Source organism: Eretmochelys imbricata, chromosome 1, assembly GCF_965152235.1.
Source record: "Eretmochelys imbricata isolate rEreImb1 chromosome 1, rEreImb1.hap1, whole genome shotgun sequence".
Lineage (NCBI taxonomy): Eukaryota > Metazoa > Chordata > Testudines > Cheloniidae > Eretmochelys > Eretmochelys imbricata.
In genome coordinates this window covers 321,287,245-321,305,676 of record NC_135572.1, presented here as the reverse complement: position 1 = coordinate 321,305,676, position 18,432 = coordinate 321,287,245, and the positions used below count along the sequence as shown (strand labels likewise).

General features: G+C 44.3%; 1 protein-coding gene across 5 annotated transcripts in view; it reads right to left on the bottom strand.

The window, feature by feature from the left end:
* The window catches only part of MAPK11 (mitogen-activated protein kinase 11), a 49,169-nt gene extending 36,259 nt beyond the window's left edge, over positions 1–12,910 (bottom strand). For 2 of the 5 annotated variants that reach the window (XM_077834581.1, XM_077834584.1), the window contains exons 1-2: positions 12,727–12,852; positions 4,010–4,178 (exon numbers count right to left, since the gene is read on the bottom strand). In XM_077834581.1, the coding sequence (XP_077690707.1) occupies positions 4,010–4,131 (122 nt within the window). In that variant the 5' untranslated portion in view covers positions 4,132–4,178; positions 12,727–12,852. Of the gene's footprint in view, positions 1–2,003; positions 2,110–4,009; positions 4,179–12,726 lie in introns of those variants that run through there. The other 3 variants (XM_077834583.1, XM_077834587.1, XM_077834594.1) reach the window with 2 other exon arrangements.
* Between the last annotated feature and the right edge of the window lie 5,522 nt (positions 12,911–18,432).

Below are 18,432 nucleotides of genomic sequence, written 5' to 3'. Positions count from 1 at the left end.
TTTTCCTCCTTGGAATCATTGTCCATCTGCTGCTCACCCATGGCTCTCATCACACCCTTGGTGCATCATACCATCCATCCATCTCCTTCTCCTCCTCCCGCTTCTTTCCCCTCACTGGTTCCTTGTTACTCTCTCCCTCTACATGCTCCTCTTCATCCCGATCTCTCCACTCTTCCTACCAGCACAAATCCAGATCCCACATCCACACCCTATTCTGCCTTCTCCTCCTCACCTTCGGCGACATTTTCCCCAGCCCTGGGCCTCCCTCTTTCCCCACCCTCTCCACCTCCTACTCTCATTTCTGCCACCACTGCTGCCCTTCTCGTGTCCCCATTTGTAACCTCGCGCCCATCCTCCTCCTTCTCCTCTGCCTCTCTCTGGAACACCCACTCCATCTCTAAAAAAATTCCCAGCCATCTCCAACCTCTTCATATCTTGCTCTTTCCAGCTCCTGGCTCTCACAGAGACCTGGAGCCTCTCAACTTAGAGGCCTCTTCTTCTCCCATTCCCACGATGAATCAGCCCAGGTTGGGGGTGTTAGACTTCTCTTCTCCCTCTCCTGCTGCTTCCACCTCTTCCTCTTTTGACCAGCCTGCCCACCTTTTCTCCTCTTTTGACCAGCACTGCATCCAACTCTCCTCTTCTTTGCCTCTCAATGTTTCTGTCACTTATTGGCCACTGACTCCTCCCCATCAGCCTTCCTCTCTTTGACTCTTGGCTCTGTCTTCCACCACTCAGTCTTCTTTTGTTCAACATCTTTATTAATGATTGGAATGATGGGATGCACCCTCAGCAAGTTCGCGGATGACACTAAACTGGGGGGAGAGGTAGATATGCTGGAGGGTAGCAATTGAGTCCAGAGTGACCTAGACAAATTGGAGGATTGGGCCAAAAGAAATCTGATGAGGTTCAACAGGGACAAGTGCAGAGTCCTGCACTTAGGATGGAAGAATCTCATGCATTGCTACAGGCTGGGGACAGACTGGCTAAAAAGCAGTTCTGCAGAAAAGGACCTGGGGATTACAGTGGATGAAAAGATGGATATGAGTCAACAGTGTGCTCTTGCTGCCAAGAAGGCTAACGGCATAATGGGCTGTATTAGTAGGAGCATTGCCAGCAGATCGAGGGAAGTGATTAATCCCCTCTATTCGGCACTGGTCAGGCCACATCTGGAGTATTGTGTCCAATTTTGTACCCCCCACTACAGAAAGGATGTGGACAAATTGGAGAGAGTCCAGTGGAGGACAATGAAAATTATTAGGGGGCTGAGACACATGACTTATGAGGAGAGGCTGAGAGAACTGGGCTTATTTAGTCTGCAGAAGAGAAAAGAGTGAGGGGGGACTTGATTGTGGCCATCAACTACCTAAAGGGGGGCTCCAAAGAAGATGGAGCTAGGCTGCTCTCAGTGGTGGCAGATGACAGAACAAGGAGCAATTGTCTTAAATAGCAGTGGGGGAGATCTAGGTTGGATATTAGGAAAAGCTATTTCACTAGGAGGGTAGTGAAGCACTGGAATGGATTACTTAGGGAGGAGATGGAATCTCCATCCTTGGAGGTTTTTAAGGCCTGGCTTGACAAAGCCCTGGCTGGGATGATTTAGTTGGGGTTGGTCCAGTTTTGAGTTTGGACTAGATGACCAATTTGGACTAGATGACCTCCTGAGGTCTCTTCCAACCCTAATCTTCTATGATTCTATACTCATCCCTGGTGACTTGAAGTTTCATGCAGATGACCCATTTGACCCCTTAGCTGCATGTTTCCTTGTCATCACCTCTTCATTTGACTGGCAGCCCTTGTTCAACTCTCTCTGTTGCCACTCACCAAAAGAGCATTCACTGGACTTGGTCTTCACCAAGCACTGCTCTCTCTCTGATCTTTTCCCCCTCTCCAGTCATCACCTGGTCTCTTTCAGCATGACCCATCAGTGCTCCTTCCCTCCCCCAACACTGTCACTTGACCATTCCGTGACTTCCAATTCATCAGCATTGATGACTTCTCACCTGTTCTCAGTTCTCTCTTGCCTGCCTTCTCTTCCCTTTCTTCCATCGATATGGTCGTTGATTCTCTCAATTCTTCACTCGCCTCCACCTTTTGCTTTTCCTTCCCATCACAAGCTTTGCCCCACCAACCCATAGCTCTGGCTTGCCCCCCAACATCTGTTTCCTATGCTTCTACTCTTGTGCTGCAGGGCATCTCTGGTGGAAATCCTACATCCAGGCTGACTTCCTCCACTATGAATTTGTTCTCACCTCTTTCTGTTCTACCATATTCCTAGCTGCTTAATTGAATCCCATAGTCACAATCCCAGCTACCTTACTTGCCACCTTTGACTCGGTCCTCAAACCAGCTCTCCTGCACCTCCACTATTCTCTCTGCACAGGGTCTTACCAATTTCTTCCAAGAGAAAACTGACAAATATAATATGACTTTCTCTCAACACACCTTTCTCCTCTTTCCCACCTTCCCGCCTCCAAATTGCTCTTCTTCCATGGCGCAGATGCAGAAGTTCTCACATGCTGTCCTTTTCTGACCGTTCCATTTGCCCCAGTGACCCCATCCAATTTCCTGATCTCCCTTGCACCCACTCTCATCCTCTTCCTTATTCTTCTCCTTCAACACTCATTCTCCCCTGGCTCCTTCCCCTCACACACAAGCCTCAGTCATCTTCAAAATTGTTTTTGTTTTTTTAATGGGAGAGACTAACATCAAACCTACTCTTGACCCACTTCCCTCTCCAACTACCACCCCATGTTCCTTCTCCCTTTAATTTCTAAGCTCTTGAAACATGCTGTTGGCAGTCGCTGTCTGGAGTTCCTCTCCTTGAATTCCATCCTTGACAGCCTCCAATCCAAATTCCAACCCTTGAACTCCACGAAAACTACTCTCAGTAGTCACCACTGACTTCTTCCTAGCCTAAGCTCAGAGCCAGTACTCCATCCTCATCCTCAACCTGCCAGCTGCCTTTGCAACAGTTGATCACACTCTTCTTTTTGAAATCTTGTCCTCCCTTGGCTTCCGTTTTTCTGACCTCTATGGGTTCACCTCTTACTTCTTTAATCATTCCAGCATGTCCTTCAAAGGATCCTTCTCTTCCCCTTTCCAACTTTCTGTTGGGGATCCAAAGGACTCTGTCCTTTTACCTCTTTACTCCAGACCTGTCTCCTTCTGTCCAAACTAAAATCTCAGCTTCTATCTCTGACATCTCCTTGTGGCTGTCTAACCATCAGTTCAAGCTCAATGAGGCTAAAACAGAGCTCCTAATCTCTTCCTGTCCCCTCCTTCCCTCCATGCTACCTCCCTTCTCGATCGCTGTGGACAACACCACCATCCTGCCAGTCACTCAGGTCCATAACCTGAGCGTCTTCTTCGATTCAGACCATTCTCTAGATCCTCACACTCAGGCCATGTCTATGTCTTGTTAATTCTGTCTGCCTCTCTAAGATACAGCCTTTACGATCCATCCACACAGCCAGCACTCTCCTCCCGGTTCTCAGCATCTCACATCTCGATTACTGCAATATCATTTATTCTGGCCTTGGCAATTGTAATCTTGCCCCACTCATATCCATTTGTAATGCTGCTGCAAAGATCATTTCCCTAGCCTATAGATTAACCATGAAACACCTTTCTTTGCAACCCTCTGCTGGCTCTCCTTTCTCTAAAGCATCAGTCATAAGCCACTTGTCTTCACTTCCAGGCCCTTCACAGCTTATTCTCACCCTATTTATCATCTCTTATTAGCTACTGAGATGCTGACTTCCACCTCTGATCAACACGTGATGCCAGCCTCCATAGCCTACTTGTTAAATTTTCAAACAAGCAACTTCATGCTCTCTTCCATGCTGCCTCACATGCTTGGGAAGGAGCTCTCAGAAAAAATCTGAATAACTAATGCATTATCCTTCTTCAGACCCCTTCCTGAAACTCTCCTTTGCCATGATGCGTACAAAAAACATGACAACCGTTAGGATGCGGGTGTGCTGTGACCACCGCCCATCATGCTAACCAACATCGTCTCATTGTTTCCTTGTGCACCCTGTAAGTCTGTATCCATCCACTGTCTTGTCCCATATTTAGATTCCATGCTCTTTCGGGCAGGGTCCATCGTTTTGTTCTGTGTTTGCACATTGTCTTGCACGGTGGGATCCTGGCTCATGACTAGGGGCTCCCAGGCTCTGTGGTAACAGAAATGAACAACAACAAACAACAACAAAAGCTATAATTCAAGGTCCCCAAGCAATCAGAATTCAGCTGTGCTAGTGTCAAGATTCACCATGAAATGGTGGAGACTGAATGAGAGCAGGAGAGATTGTGCCAAACACCCAAAATGGCAGAGCTGTCACAGAGCAGAAAGAAGGCAGACTCTGCTCGGTTCATTTTTCATCGTACCAGGATTGTCACTCAATTTGTACCACGAAACAGAAATGCAAACTCAAGGGAACAAATCAGTCTGGAGCCTGTCTCCTGGCAGGAGTCCTTCCATTTTCTGTACAAAATGTGTTAGAAAAAACCCAAATCCTCAGCAGTAAGTGTCCCCTTGCTGCCAAAAGAGATGGTTTTTGTATCTCTTTTGCCAGCCTTGCTTTGAAATCAGTCTACAACACCTATAAGTAAGATTCATATCCTGCAATTCATGACAAAGCTTTGCGTAGTCATCTTCAGTGAGAATCATTATCCTTTTTAAAACAAAGACCTCATCAGAACCAATGTAGATGTCAGCAGAACCATAATTAGGACCAAGTTTAGCCTTGATGTAGGCGGTGTCCCTCCAATGAAGACAATGGAGATAACCCTCGCCAGGGCTGAATGTAGGCCCAAATCCTGCAAAGGGATCCCAATGAGTGCACCTTTCAGACTGTACAAAGCCCACTTTAGTCAACTATCTCTGCAAAGGCCCACTGGTGCAGATATGATTTCAGAATCAGAGCCTTCGCCCTTGCAGACCCTTCAAGTCTTTGGCTCTCAAATATATCTATATACAAAAAGTGCATGTATTACTCTGAAGTATGATCACTTCTGTACTCTTTTAGCATTCAAATAAGCAGGCACTTTTACAAATGACACAAATTACAGAGGTGACGTTTTACTTAAAGTTTAGTGTTACTGTACATTTAGTGTTCCTGTACATTTACATACATTTAGTGTTACTGTAATTTATACTGTATTAATATTTCCATTAGAAATAGATATTTCCCGCGGTTTAAAACTACCATAAAAAGGTGCTGTGGGCTAAAAGTCCTCAAATAAGATCTTAACTCAGGAGTGATTCTATTTTTAGCCAAAGGTGATTTACAGTCTAACAATTTAGTACAATTTTAAAAAATACCAACAACCTCCCCCGCTCCTCCCCAAACACTACTTAATGGTCTCTGAAGCAGTTTTGGTGCTCTTAACACTAAGACAATTTATGAAATGCGTTTGGTAAGCAATTACTTTATAATTTAGGCTCCAGTCATGCAGTTCACTGCACCCCCAAGCTGATTTTAAAGTAGAATCACAGGATCAGGACCTTAAACTTTAGAAGTTGGGAGCCTTAATCCTATTGCTTCACCTTCCTTCCAATGCCTCAAAACAAAGTAAGACCCAGTTCAGGAAAGGATCTCTTTTCAGGATAGTATGTAAGCTTAACTTTAAGCAAATGCTTATGTTTCATTACAGTCAATCAGACTTAAGCATGTGCATCAGTGCTTTTCTGAATCAGGGCATATTTTATTATAGTCTGTGGAGAATGAAAAAGTTATGTGTATTTTTTAAAACAAAAATATGCACCTCAGTTACCAGTGTGATATTATCCTGCCTAAATATGTAGAGTTAAATCAAAGGAGGTCGTAAGAAGGAAACCAACAGGAAATGAAACAATGGCTAAAATAAGGTGCCATCATAAAGAATATCAAGGGTCCTTGAGGAAACAACAGCGAAGCTATTGATTGGGGAATAGCTGCCTGGCTCCAGCTAGTCTGGCAAGGTGTACTTTTCCCAGGCCTGCACCTTGGACCCAAAGGGAAAGCTAAAACTTTAAACGTGCTGACCTAAAAGGGAGGGGTGGGAGAAGTGTGGGTGGTCAGCATGCTGACAAGGAGACCCACTAGGGGAGACAGTCATAAAGAGCACGCTGCAGAAGGCAGTCTGTGCCTGTACCATACAGAGATGGGTTAACTGGGCAGAGGAGAGCTTACAAAAGCTGGCAAGGAAAGATTAAGATATAGGTATGGGGAAATATGCATATAGGCTTTGTCACGTTTACTGTTTGAGCTGCATGCTGTGTACCCTTTGAGTGAATAAATAATGCTTTATTGTGAAGAAGCTGTTTTTGAATCACTTTAATCAGCCGCTGTCACAGGCTCCTGGGGGAAAAGTTTTACAGGTGGCAAACTCAATTGGGCCTGCTGAGTTAAGAAGGTTGGGAAACAGGGTGGGGCTGCACCCCAGACTTCAAGTCTAAAGGCATGTCTGCACTGCACTCCACTAGTGTCAGCATGCAGGGCATGGGCACATGCCACAGTAAAGAGCTAGCTGTATCCACACTGCATGTGTAGCTACCCACAGCAGTGAAAGGCTCTGGAGCTGTCAGAACCTTTTCCTGCTGCCTCCCAGGGGTGGGGTGTACCTGGCCTTTGCAGCTCCCTACAGGAGGCCCCGCAGTCCTACTACACCCCACCCCTGGCATCAGCAATGTGGGAGAAACAGCAGCAAAGGTGGATTCTCCAAGCCTGCCTAGAGAGGCCTCTTTGGAGCAGTCACTTTGGAAACCACAGAAACCTGGTTCTCCAAAGGTTAGAGGGACTAGCAACAGCCAATCTGGGCCTGGCTGGCCTAGATAGAAGGAGCTACCTGGTCTTAGCTGCTCTCTGGGCAAAGGAGCCTAACAATCAGACAGACTTTATGGCTGAATTTACTTAGCTGGGATTGCAGAGAGAGAAGGACCTGAGCACACTGGCCCTGGGATAGGGCTGGAGATAAAAGGGGCCTAGTAGGATGAGGCCCAGGGAAATAGCACCAAAGGACTGAAATCCGCAGTACATGGCTGCTGTGTACAGGGTCCCTGTACTGGAACCCAGAGTAGTGGGTGTGCCCAGATTCCCATACCAGACAGGTAAAGTAGTGTAAGCCCCAAGAAGGAGACAGGGCTTATTTGGGAGCCCGCACAATGGGCTGAATTTAAAGGGGCCAGAGCTGGTGCTGAAGATCCTATTGAGGGCAAATAGACTGTTTATTTATTGGATTCTTTAGTACTCCAGAAGGGTTTCATTGGGACTTTGTGACTTGGCCAGAGGTTGGCTGGCAGCCTGCAGGAGGCGCCATGGGTGAGAACTGACTGTGAGAACTGACACACCCAGCCACTTGGTAGCACTCAAGAAGTGAATGACCCTTTACTCTCCCGTTGCCAAAACTTTTCCTTGCTGCTGGAGCCTGTGGGGTATCACTCTGCTAAATATAGCTGTGTAGATGGGGCAGGCATGGCTTGGACATGTAGACAGTCATGTAGTGTACATAACCTAGGGATTCAAGTGTGATTTTTACCCAACTCACCTAAGCAGCGTCTTACCAGCTACACTGCCATTTAGCCCTGTGCTAGGGGGTGCATATAGAATACACACGCTACATACAGATCTAGCACAAGTATAAATAGCAGTGTAGATAGCAAAGCACTGCTTTGGTGCCTCGAATAAAGACATGCTTGAATCCTGTGTGTATGTAACCTGCAAGGCTCTCTACTCATCCAAGCAGTGCCTCCCCATCCACACTGCTATTTTAACAGTGTAGTGGCCCATTGCCACAGGGAAAAGCTCTGGCAGTGGGGAAAGGCTCTGGCAACTCCTGCTAACAAGCCTTTCCCCACTGCTTCCCCTTGAAAGAGCCTTTCACTGTCATCTGTAGCTATACATCTCAGTGTAGATACAGCCTGCTTTTTCCTGCTGTGTATAGCTACATGTTGCCACAAGAGGTATGCAGTGTAGATGTAGCCCAAGAGTGTTTGGACCATTGGGGTTCCACCCTTGAAAAAGGTGAGGGAAGCCAGGCCAGTGAGTTGAGAAGTGCACTCGAATGGGATAAAAAGGATTGAAAACAAACTTGCTCTGTAATCATGACATAGTCCAATTTTATTTTATTCTTCCTAGAACAGAAACAAGATGCACTTCAGTGCACTTTCCCATCCAAATGGGCAGATATTACAAAATGGACTTTGGGACACTGGGGAGGGGAGGATACAAAGTTAACAGAAAAAGTGTAGTTTAAATCCAAAGTGGTTTTAAAACTCACAGAGTAGGGATGAAATCTTGGCCCCATTGAAGTCAGTGGAAGTTTTGCCACTGAGAAGTTAGAAGTTAACCCTAGATGTTTAATGTGTATGCATTTCTTCAAGAAAGGGATCTGTACTGAGGATGCTAAAATGCATGATGGTGTCACAGTTACTCTAATTTATTTTTATTATGATATGAGTGGTTATAGTTAAAGATTGCATAATAGTTTCTATTTTAATCTCTAGTTATCTGTCACATTCAGCTTCCTGAAACATTCACTTTCTGGGCTGATATGTTTATGCTTGGTCTCTGCACAAAGAAATTTTGGGAGTAAGTTTAAAACTAAAACATTTCAGTGATTTTTTTTCTTATTTTTATATATTCAAAAACAAGTTTTCCATTATATAAAAATCCTTGCAACTTTTTAGAAATGCAAACAAACCCAACTCTCCATGTTAAATGGCTGGGCCTTGAAAGTGGATATATGGCATCATGTAAACAGCCCTAAGTGAGAAGAAATGCCGTGGAGTATTACTCAAAAAACAAATTGTAAGTTATGACCCTTTGAAGTTTATGGGACCTACATACACCATATCTTATTTGTTTGTTTTTGTGCTAAGCTTAACGGACCTGATCCTGCACCTATCAAAGTCGATGATAGAACATCCACTGACTTCAAGGGTGAAGGCTAAAATGCAAAGTTCTCAGCTAAGGAAGACTGTGTAGCCTACATCTGCAGAGTTAATTGATGAAAATACAGCATAGGGGTGCAGTGCCTGAGGCAAGGACTCCACAGAAGTTCTTTGCTCTGAAGTCCAATGGGGTACTAGGCAGGTCTGCTATATGCTTTGTAAAGTTTGCAGGAACGAGCGCCACTCTGATGTATCTTCAGTGTGAGGAGACTAATCTCTGTGGGTCAGAGATTATATTTTGCATCTGGTACAACATCAAAGCACGTTGCCAGCATTTAAATAAATACCTAGTGAAAGGGGCTGCAAAACATTTGTTTTATACCAAAATCATTTTGAGCTATAGGACCACAGAAATACCTGATCTCTCCCCACTTTATTTCTAATTCTACTTTAAAAGCTTACATGTAGTCATACAAAATTTAATTCAAAAAAAGTCACTCCAAGGCTGAGAAGTTGTCTGATAGAATCTTCACTAACATGATTTAGCCCAACATATTGAATGCAACAATTACAACATTTTTTTACCCAAAAGTCCCTCAGATGCAAGTAACAAGTTACATTAAAAGGGGAAGATTTACAGGAAACAGTTACCCTGAATGAGAAAGGAGGGGAACATCTTACTACGAATAAAGATTTGTTCCAATACTGTTAAGAAACATATGATTCTATTAAAAACTTTTATCCTATTTCAAAGCCAGTGTTTGGATTTCAAGACTATAGCTTTGATTCAGCAGTTGCTTAAATGCAGTTGATTTCAACAAGACTTAAGCATGGTTTAAGTACTTTGCTGCATAGGGTTGGGATTAGTCATATAAAGGGGCAGAACACATTAGTCAAGAGAATGAATATGCTGGTTATCAACATATTACTGATTCCATTGTGTGGAAAACATTCAAAATATCAATGCATGTTAAAATTATTGTACAATGTTTTTTCTTTTCTTTTTACAGACCATGAATCCTTTTCTCACAATGATGGGCTTTTGTTCACATCTATAGTCTCACTGGGGTCAACTCATGGAACAACGCAATCTTTGGTCCAAAAATGAATATTTTAGCAATAAGCTCTTACCACCACTTTCATTTCAGATGCACTTCCCTGCTTTCTCTCTCCTAATTTCTATGCTTTCCCATTTGTCAACAGCTAGGAATTCCTTAGCATCAGTGAGCGGGGAAAATAAGTAGAAGACATTGTAAATTCTACCACAGCTGAAAACAAACCAGCTGTGCAACATTTGAAACACCACATGTTTCAATTTCCTTTATTATGACTGAAAAGTTTTTGACATTACACTACAGATTTTTCTTAGAAATATTTGAGCTTAAGGAAAAAGGACAGAACAATCAGGTGCAATTAGAAAACTAAAAGGCTTGTTTTCCAACTGCAAACTTAACTTAGTTCTCAAACTAACAGAAAAAACCCGAATCCTCAGACTAAGAGCTATGGTTTAAACAACTTGGGAACAGAGATATTCACAGAATTGTGTCCTTAGTTGGAAGAAAACGTATGAATGATCACAGAGATTTTGTAGAAAAAGGAAAAACCTGAAATCTAGTCAATTCTAGAAAATGAGTTAAGAGAACTTCTAGGTAAAACACCTGCCCTAAGATCACCTGCCAATTATTTTGTGTGGTGTGTGTGTGTGCACGCGCGGAAGGGGGGGGAGTTAATCACATTTTCCTATTTTAAAAATGTTTCTCTTTCCCCTGTTATGTGAAAGACCCAAACAAAAAGGAAACTGACAATACAGGGAAAGAGTGAAACTGACCATTCAGAAGGTTTTGTCAAATGCACAAAACAAATCAATTGGAAACAAAATTGAGAACTTTTTTTTCATTAGTGTCTTTGATTATAGTTATGATAGGAGTTTCGTTGTAAATAGTAGGCAAAATAATTCAGATAGAGGTATGGTTTTTAAACTGACAGTGACTTTTTAAAGAGTTAGTTCTGAAAATGATTTGAAGTTTCTACAGATATAGTTAAATATGAATCAAATAGAAAAGTAGCTTGATCCTGCAGGATTGGAAGCACAAATTAAACGAATTCTGTTTGATAGATAACTGAGCAATTATTAAAAATGGAAGTGTTTAATGGAAAGGACACATCATGGATCCCTGCACAATATTAATAATCTACAGTCTTTGGGTCCCATTCTGCCATGATTTACAATTCGACTGAAGTCAGTGGGCAAAATTCTGTTCTCGTTTACACCGATGTTGATCCAGAGTAACTCTACTGACTTCACTGATTTACACTGGCGTATCCAAGAACTGAATTTGGCCAAATAAGACTGTGTGGGGTATAAGACAGAGCAGAATTTGACGTCATGTGCTTCTCCATATATCCTACTGATCACCTCAAATAATGTTTATCACTATATCATTCTCCTTATTTCTTTGTTCTCCACTCCTCTGCTGGCACTCTGATTAACCTGTTTGCCAGGAATCACGTAACTCATAGAAACGAGGTATTATTTCAGACACAAATATGGAGCAAGTGAGTTGCAGGCAAAACAGGTCACACAATAACCCTAAAACAGGCATGACAGAATGCAATGAAGGTTCTCATAACATTAACAAGGAGAACTTTGCTATTCATGCAAAAATCTCTCAGCACTAACACTCTTACTCTTCTCTGCCTGACTCTAAAGAAGCAGCCAGGTTTTATTTCTGATTCACAGAGACAATGACTCTGCAAGATTCCTGGTAGTGTTGCAATTTTCACTGAGCTAAAAGTGCACATAAAATGAAGGCTTCCTCCTTGATAGATGGATGGACTCTGTAAACAAACTCCTCATTGTCTCCCTACACCTAAAAACAGGTTTAAATGAGCCTGGAGGTATTTTTAGGTGAAGGTCTGAGGTGATGTAACAGTGTTATATCAACTAGTGAGCAGGCTCCTGAAGGGGTGGAAAAACAGGGGCTCTGGTGATTCACCCACCTAAACTTTTGTTTAAAAAGAGCAATGGTAAGTTGTTCGAAAGGCAGCGCTAGTCACCTTCACCCCCTAAAATGAATGCACCAGATTCCCCCCACCCCACAGCAGTGTGAATAAAAGGGCCATCCTAGCAAACTTTAATTCATGCATGCTGCTCAGCAGTGAGGAAAGTCTTAAATCTAGTCTGGGGGAAGCCTCTTTTCAGTAGCCAGAATGACCCAGGTTACCCTTAGCAACCCATGAGGAATTCCAGAGCTCAACATTATTGTGAGAGCTTCAACTCCAGCTCTCCCTCCTCCTAACCCTCGTGGGGGGCGGGGAAGAGAAAAATCACACACACAGATCCTCTGTGTAGAATATATAGGGTAAGAGAGCCTACAGTATTAGGATCTATAGCACACAGTCATATAAAGAGCCTACGGGCCACAGGTGCTGGAACTGGGGGTTCTGCCCCACCCCCTGGCTGGAAGTGCTTTCCATCCTACATAAGGTTCAGAGTTTGGTTCAATGGCTCTCAGCACCCCCACCACACAAATTGCCCCTGCCTATGGCTACCCTGCATCGGCGGCTATCCCGCATGGATCACACAGAGAAACCCTCCCGCTGTTACACACCCGGCCCGATCCTGGGCGTATCACAAACACACCCCAGTGCCGGCCTTGCCCATACCAACCCGGGCCTAGCGGCTCCCCATGCAAACGGCTTCCGGGCATTGTTTGCGCCCAGCCAGAAGGCTGCCAGCCGGGCAAACCTTGCCGGACAGGTCGGGGAGGGGGCGAGGGGGAGCAGGGAGCTGTCCCTCTGCCCGGGGGCCCGTCCTCTCCTGCCCGCCGCCCGCGGCTGGCACCTACCACACAGAGCCGTAGGCTCCGGAGCCCACCGGGGTCAGGTTCTGGTAGCGCTGGGGAACCTCCCACACGGTCTTGTTCAATTCCTGCTTGTAGAAGCCGCCTCGCTCGGACATTTTCCGGAGCAGCCGCAGGAGCGGCTCGGCAGCCAGCGCGCTCCAGCTGGAAAGAGCCGCCCGAGCCAGCACCGGGCGGGCACCGCCAGCGGGGGCTGGGGGAGGGACCAGGGGAGGGGCAAAGGGAGGGGCAGACGGCAGGAGGAGGGGAGTAGAGAAGAGAGAGGCGGAGGCGGCGGGGGGGGGGAAGCACCTAGAAAGGTAGCCAGAAATGCAAGCCCAGGCCCAGTGTCACAGTATCTCCCCCCCCCACACACACACACACACAGTGTGACAGCAAGGGGCAGGGCAGCATTACTCCCCCTGACCCTGGCACAACCCACGGACACAGCTGATCATTTCAGAAAACGAAGCAGGGAGGGTGGGGGAAAGCCGGGCTGAGCCTGGAAGAGCCAGGGCACCCCCCACCCCACCTCTTCCAGTTCAGCATGGACACGAGAGAGAAAAGGCGGATCTGCTCAGGCAGTTTTGCCAAATCAGCTGTTCACGTGTATGAGTATATTATTGGGGCTAGTGTACGTTTACTGACACGCTAGGAAGCTGTTCCACAACCTAACCGATCTGGCTAGCAGCAGGTTTTATCTTGTTGCCAGCTCTAGCGATTTGATCGTGAATCTCATGATAAATAGTATTTTTCTTGAAGCCCCAGCGCCTGGACTCGTTTGATTATCTTAGACTTTCAGCTTCCATTTACAGAACTAAGTTTCTAACCCCCAGGGTTAAAATGAAAAGCTTGAAAAACACATCCTGTAAAGGCTCAAAAGCCACAAAGCAAATAAAAAGAACCCCAAGTTTATTTTTTGTTACTATCTCATGATTTTTGAAGGCAGGAAGTTGGCAATATGGCAATATTCACCCTATATTTACCCATCCTGTAGTTACTTCCCATTACTTCTTACACCCCCATGTGGCTCTAAATAATGTATCTTCATTTTGTGTTTACAGTATTTAAATATCTATAGATTTCTATGCACCCCCTTCTCAATCATCACTTACCCAAAGTATATATTTAATCTTTCTTCATTAATCCCCTTATAAATCCTCCATTTCCCAGATCACTTTGCTCTGAACTCCGTACAGTTTGACAATAGGGTCACCAACCCCACTGCAGGGTGTCAATGTGTATTGTGGTACATCAGTCTCTCAGCTGTCTGCTAGTGTGATGGGTGTATCATCAACCGGAAAACAAGTGCTGTAGGCACTCCAAGCCCTGGGGTCTTCAGGTTTCAGTTGGATTGCCAAAATACCCTGCCTACACTTTGCATAAAACAGGATTCCTTCACTAGGTTTGCCAGAAATAAATATCGCCAGGGACACTTGCTTAACAGTTTCAACAAACAATGCTCAAATAAATTGGTTAGTCTAGATAAGCTATTACCAGCAGGACAGTGGGGTGGGAGGAGGTATTGTTTCATATTCTCTGTGTATATATAAAGTCTGCTGCAGTTTCCACGGTATGCATCCGATGAAGTGAGCTGTAGCTCACGAAAGCTCATGCTCAAATAAATTGGTTAGTCTCTAAGGTGCCACAAGGACTCCTTTTCTTTTTGCGAATACAGACTAACACGGCTGTTACTCTGAAACCAGCAAAAGGTAAGTTCATCCGCTGAAGTGAGCTGTAGCTCACGAAAGCTGATGCTCAAATAAATTGGTTAGTCTCTAAGGTGCCACAAGTACTCCTTTTCTTTCTGCAAATACAGACTAACACGGCTGTTACTCTGAAACCATTCAACATTTAGCAACCCAACCAGTCCCAAGCAGACTGCAAAGAGCTACAAAAGGATCTCACAAAGCTGGGTGACTGGGCAACAAAAAGGCAGATGAATTTAATGTAGATAAATGCAAAGTAATGCACATTGGAAAACATAATCCTAACTATACATATACAACGATGGGTCTAAATTAGCTGTTACCACTCAAGAAGGAGATCTTGGAGTCATTGTGGATAGTTCTCTGAAATCATCCACTCAATTTGCAGCAGCTGTCAAAAAAAACCCACCAGAATGTTGGGAATCATCGAGAAAGGGATAGATAATAAGACAGAAAATATCATATTGCCTCTTTATAAATCCATGGTCTGCCCACACCTTGACTACTGCATGCACATGTGGTCGTCCCATCTCAAAAAAGATATATTGGAATTGGAAAAGGTTCAGAAAAGGGCAACAAAAATGATTAGGGGTATAGAGCGGCTTCCGCATGAGGAGAGATTAATAAGACTGGGACTTTTCAGCTTGGAAAAGAGGCAACTAAGGGGGGATACGATAGAGGTCTATAAAATCATGAGTGGTTTAGAGAAAGTAAATAAGGAAGTGTTATTTACTCCTTCTCATAATACAAGAACAAGGGGCCACCAAATTAAATTAATAGGTAGCAGGTTTAAAACAAACACAAGAAAGTATTTTTTCACGCAACACAGTGTCAACCTCTGGAACTCCTTGCCAGAGGGTGTTGTGAAGGCCAGTACTATAATGGGGTTCAAAAGGGAGCTAGATAGATTCATGGAAGATAGGTCTATCAATGGCTATTAGCCAGGAATGGTGTCCCTAGCCTCTGTTTGCCAGAAGCTAGGATTGGGTGACAGACAGGACATGGATAACTTGATGATAACCTGTCTGTTCACTCCCTTTGGGGCACCTGCCATTGGCCATTGTCAGAAGACAGGATAGTGGGCTTGATGGACCTTTGGTCTGACCCAGTATGGCCATTCTTATCTTCTTATGTTCAGTTGGGGCAATCTAGACAAGGGGTGTGAAGGTAACAAAGTCCAGGTACCTTCTGGCACAATCAGGGTATGCATGTATCCTACTCTTAGGGCCTCCAGCCCTGGGTCCTAGGCTGCTTCATATTCAGCCTTCCCTTCATAGCGTGCTCCCAGGCTGCTGTCTGTGTCAGACCTGCTGCTCATCCTTTCACGAAGCATTTCTACCTGTCTCGGAGTCTCATCCCCCAAGTAGCACTTCTTTCTTGCGCTGGAGGGATCATGGAGCCCTCTCCTGGGTAGATGGTGAATTGAGAGGTAAAAATGCCCAGTAATGAGCCAGCAGGTGCATTACAATAGCTTGTTTTTCTCAATATCACCTTTCCAGATTTCTAATAAAAAATCCCAGTGCAGCCACACCAGAGCTATAGAGAAAAGAATGATCACCCCCCCCCCAGCCTTTTAAACCTTTTATACTGGCAAATTGCAAAAGAGACACTCCAGTCTCTTTCAGAATTATTGCCTGAAGAGTTTCTCCCTCCCATTAAATGCTGGATCATTTTTCACCAGATGTAGTATCTTGCATTTTTCCAAGCTGAACCTACCCTTGTTACTATGTTTCTAATCATTCAGAGGTCCCTTTATATTAATTTTCCCTCCTTGTTAGTAATTGAAATCACTCTCAGTTTAGTATTTGCTCTGAGTTTCTGTCAAGGTATTTATATTGCACTCACCACTGTATCTGTCTAATTTAATTAGCATACTGCTTATATGATGTTCTGACTAGTGGAGATGTTCTTAATAATGAAGGTGTTAAAAGACTGGACCCAATATTGATCCCTGCTATACTCCAGTAAACACCTTCCCCCAATTCATTACGCTGACACTTTTGTTATTTCCCTTTGCCTACGTCTTTCATCCACTAGTCCATCAAAATGAGAACATTTCTATCCCACTATTTTCATTATTTTTTTCAAGTAAGATTTTAGGAAACTAAAATCCTGATATGTTAAATCCCGGGGAGCAGCCATGGTCTAATAAATAGAGCACATAGGAATCTGGAGATCTTTTGGCCAGAAAATTGGGGCTGTTTCCAACAAGGTGGGGAGCATAAAAAGCAGAGGGGCCCTGACAAAGAAAACCCTGCCAGCAGCTTTCATTTTATGTTGAGGGAGGTCAAACATCTCTGCTGAATTCAGCTGTGGTCATATGGCGAAAGGAGAGTGGCAGTTTCACAGATAGGCAGGTCACAAGCTCTTTAGAGATCTGGGCCCCAATCTTGGAGTTTTACACACATTTAAAGTTAGGCATGTGTGTGAGACCCCAGCCTCATGTCAAACTCACACAAACTCAATTTGGAAACTCACAGGCACCCAGTGCAGATTGGCTCTTCTTGTGCACCCCTCTATATTCATGGTGAAGGACAAATGTTTATTATAAGAGTCACCAAAGCCATAGTCTGCCGGAGAACAAGTATCTCACTCTTTTTTCCTCTGATATATTGGTAAAAGCCCTTGCTGACCACATTACAACACCTTTGGTCCCTCATTTCTTCTGAATCAAACTTTAGTGTTAGTGTTAGAAATCACTCTTTTAATATTTAATGCAATTTAATGGTTGCAACATTCATATTAATAATAAACATGCAATCTCAAAAGGAGGAAAGAATGTTGCTTGAATACCAAAAAGATGGCATCTCCTGGTTGGAAATGGAATTGTAGCACTTTAATTCAGTGTGGCCTTCTGGAGTGCAGGTCTGGGTGTCAGAAGATCAGAGACCTACTTCTGCTTTCAGTTACACCATTCTAAATCCGGTGGAACTCCATCTAAATCAAGGGATCAGAGTGATTTCAGAATGAATCACTTTGGCTCTGTTTCCAGCTCTGACACGGACCTGCTTGAGATCTTGGGTGTGTCAATTAACAGATATTTCCAAATCCAAAAATGTGGATAATTGTATTCACACCCCAAGCTCTCTTACAGAAGTATCGTAAGTAGAGCTGTGGGGGAAGAGGATTTTCCTTCCCATGAAAAATGTTGAGATTTTGAATTTTTTTACTTTCCGAATTGTAACAAAACAAAAATCAGGAATACCTTGACGTTTTTCATGGGAAGGGAAGAGAAGGCTGGAAAAATACTGTTTTGGGAGAACTGACATGGAAATGTTTCACCTTGCTAACTGCGTGCCTGGTGGGTAGGTGGACAAATATCTGGCTCACAAGGCTCCATGACCGCATATCTGGTGGGCAGGCAGGCTTCCAAGCTCCCTGTTTCATCAGTATCCCAAGCTTCCCAGGAGCCAGGTAGTCTGAGGAGCCAGCCAGCAAGAGAGCCAGGGAGCCCTGGCAGCTGGAGAAAGCAGCTCCCTGGCTGCCCACCTGGCAACCAGCTGGGGAACAAGGGATCCCACTAGTCAGCCCAGGCTGCAGAGGAGCCAGAGAACCTGGAAGCACTGAGAGCCCCAGCAAACATTCTGCCTTGGGGAGACAGTTCCTGCCAGAGCTCCTGGACAGGCAGAAGCTGCACAATCACTAATACTCCCATTTGTGAGGTGCAGTTTTCTAACTGCAGATGGGGACTAAGCCATTGTATATGGGCAGGGTGGAGTCTGGTGGGGTTCCCAAGGAGTCTGGGAGCTGCAGAGCCTCGGAATAATTTTCTGATGGGGGTAGTGGGGAGAAGAGGGAAACAAGATTTTCCTTCAAGATTTTGTGGAAGTTTAATTTTCCATTAGAAAAAATTCAGATGGAAAAATTCCAACCAGCTCTCTAATTGTAAGGTTTAATTCATTAAATGTTTATAAAGCTCTGAGATCCTAGAATGGAATATATCATCAAACCACACAATATTTGAGTTACGTTATTGTGGTATATCACAATTATGCCTTGATTG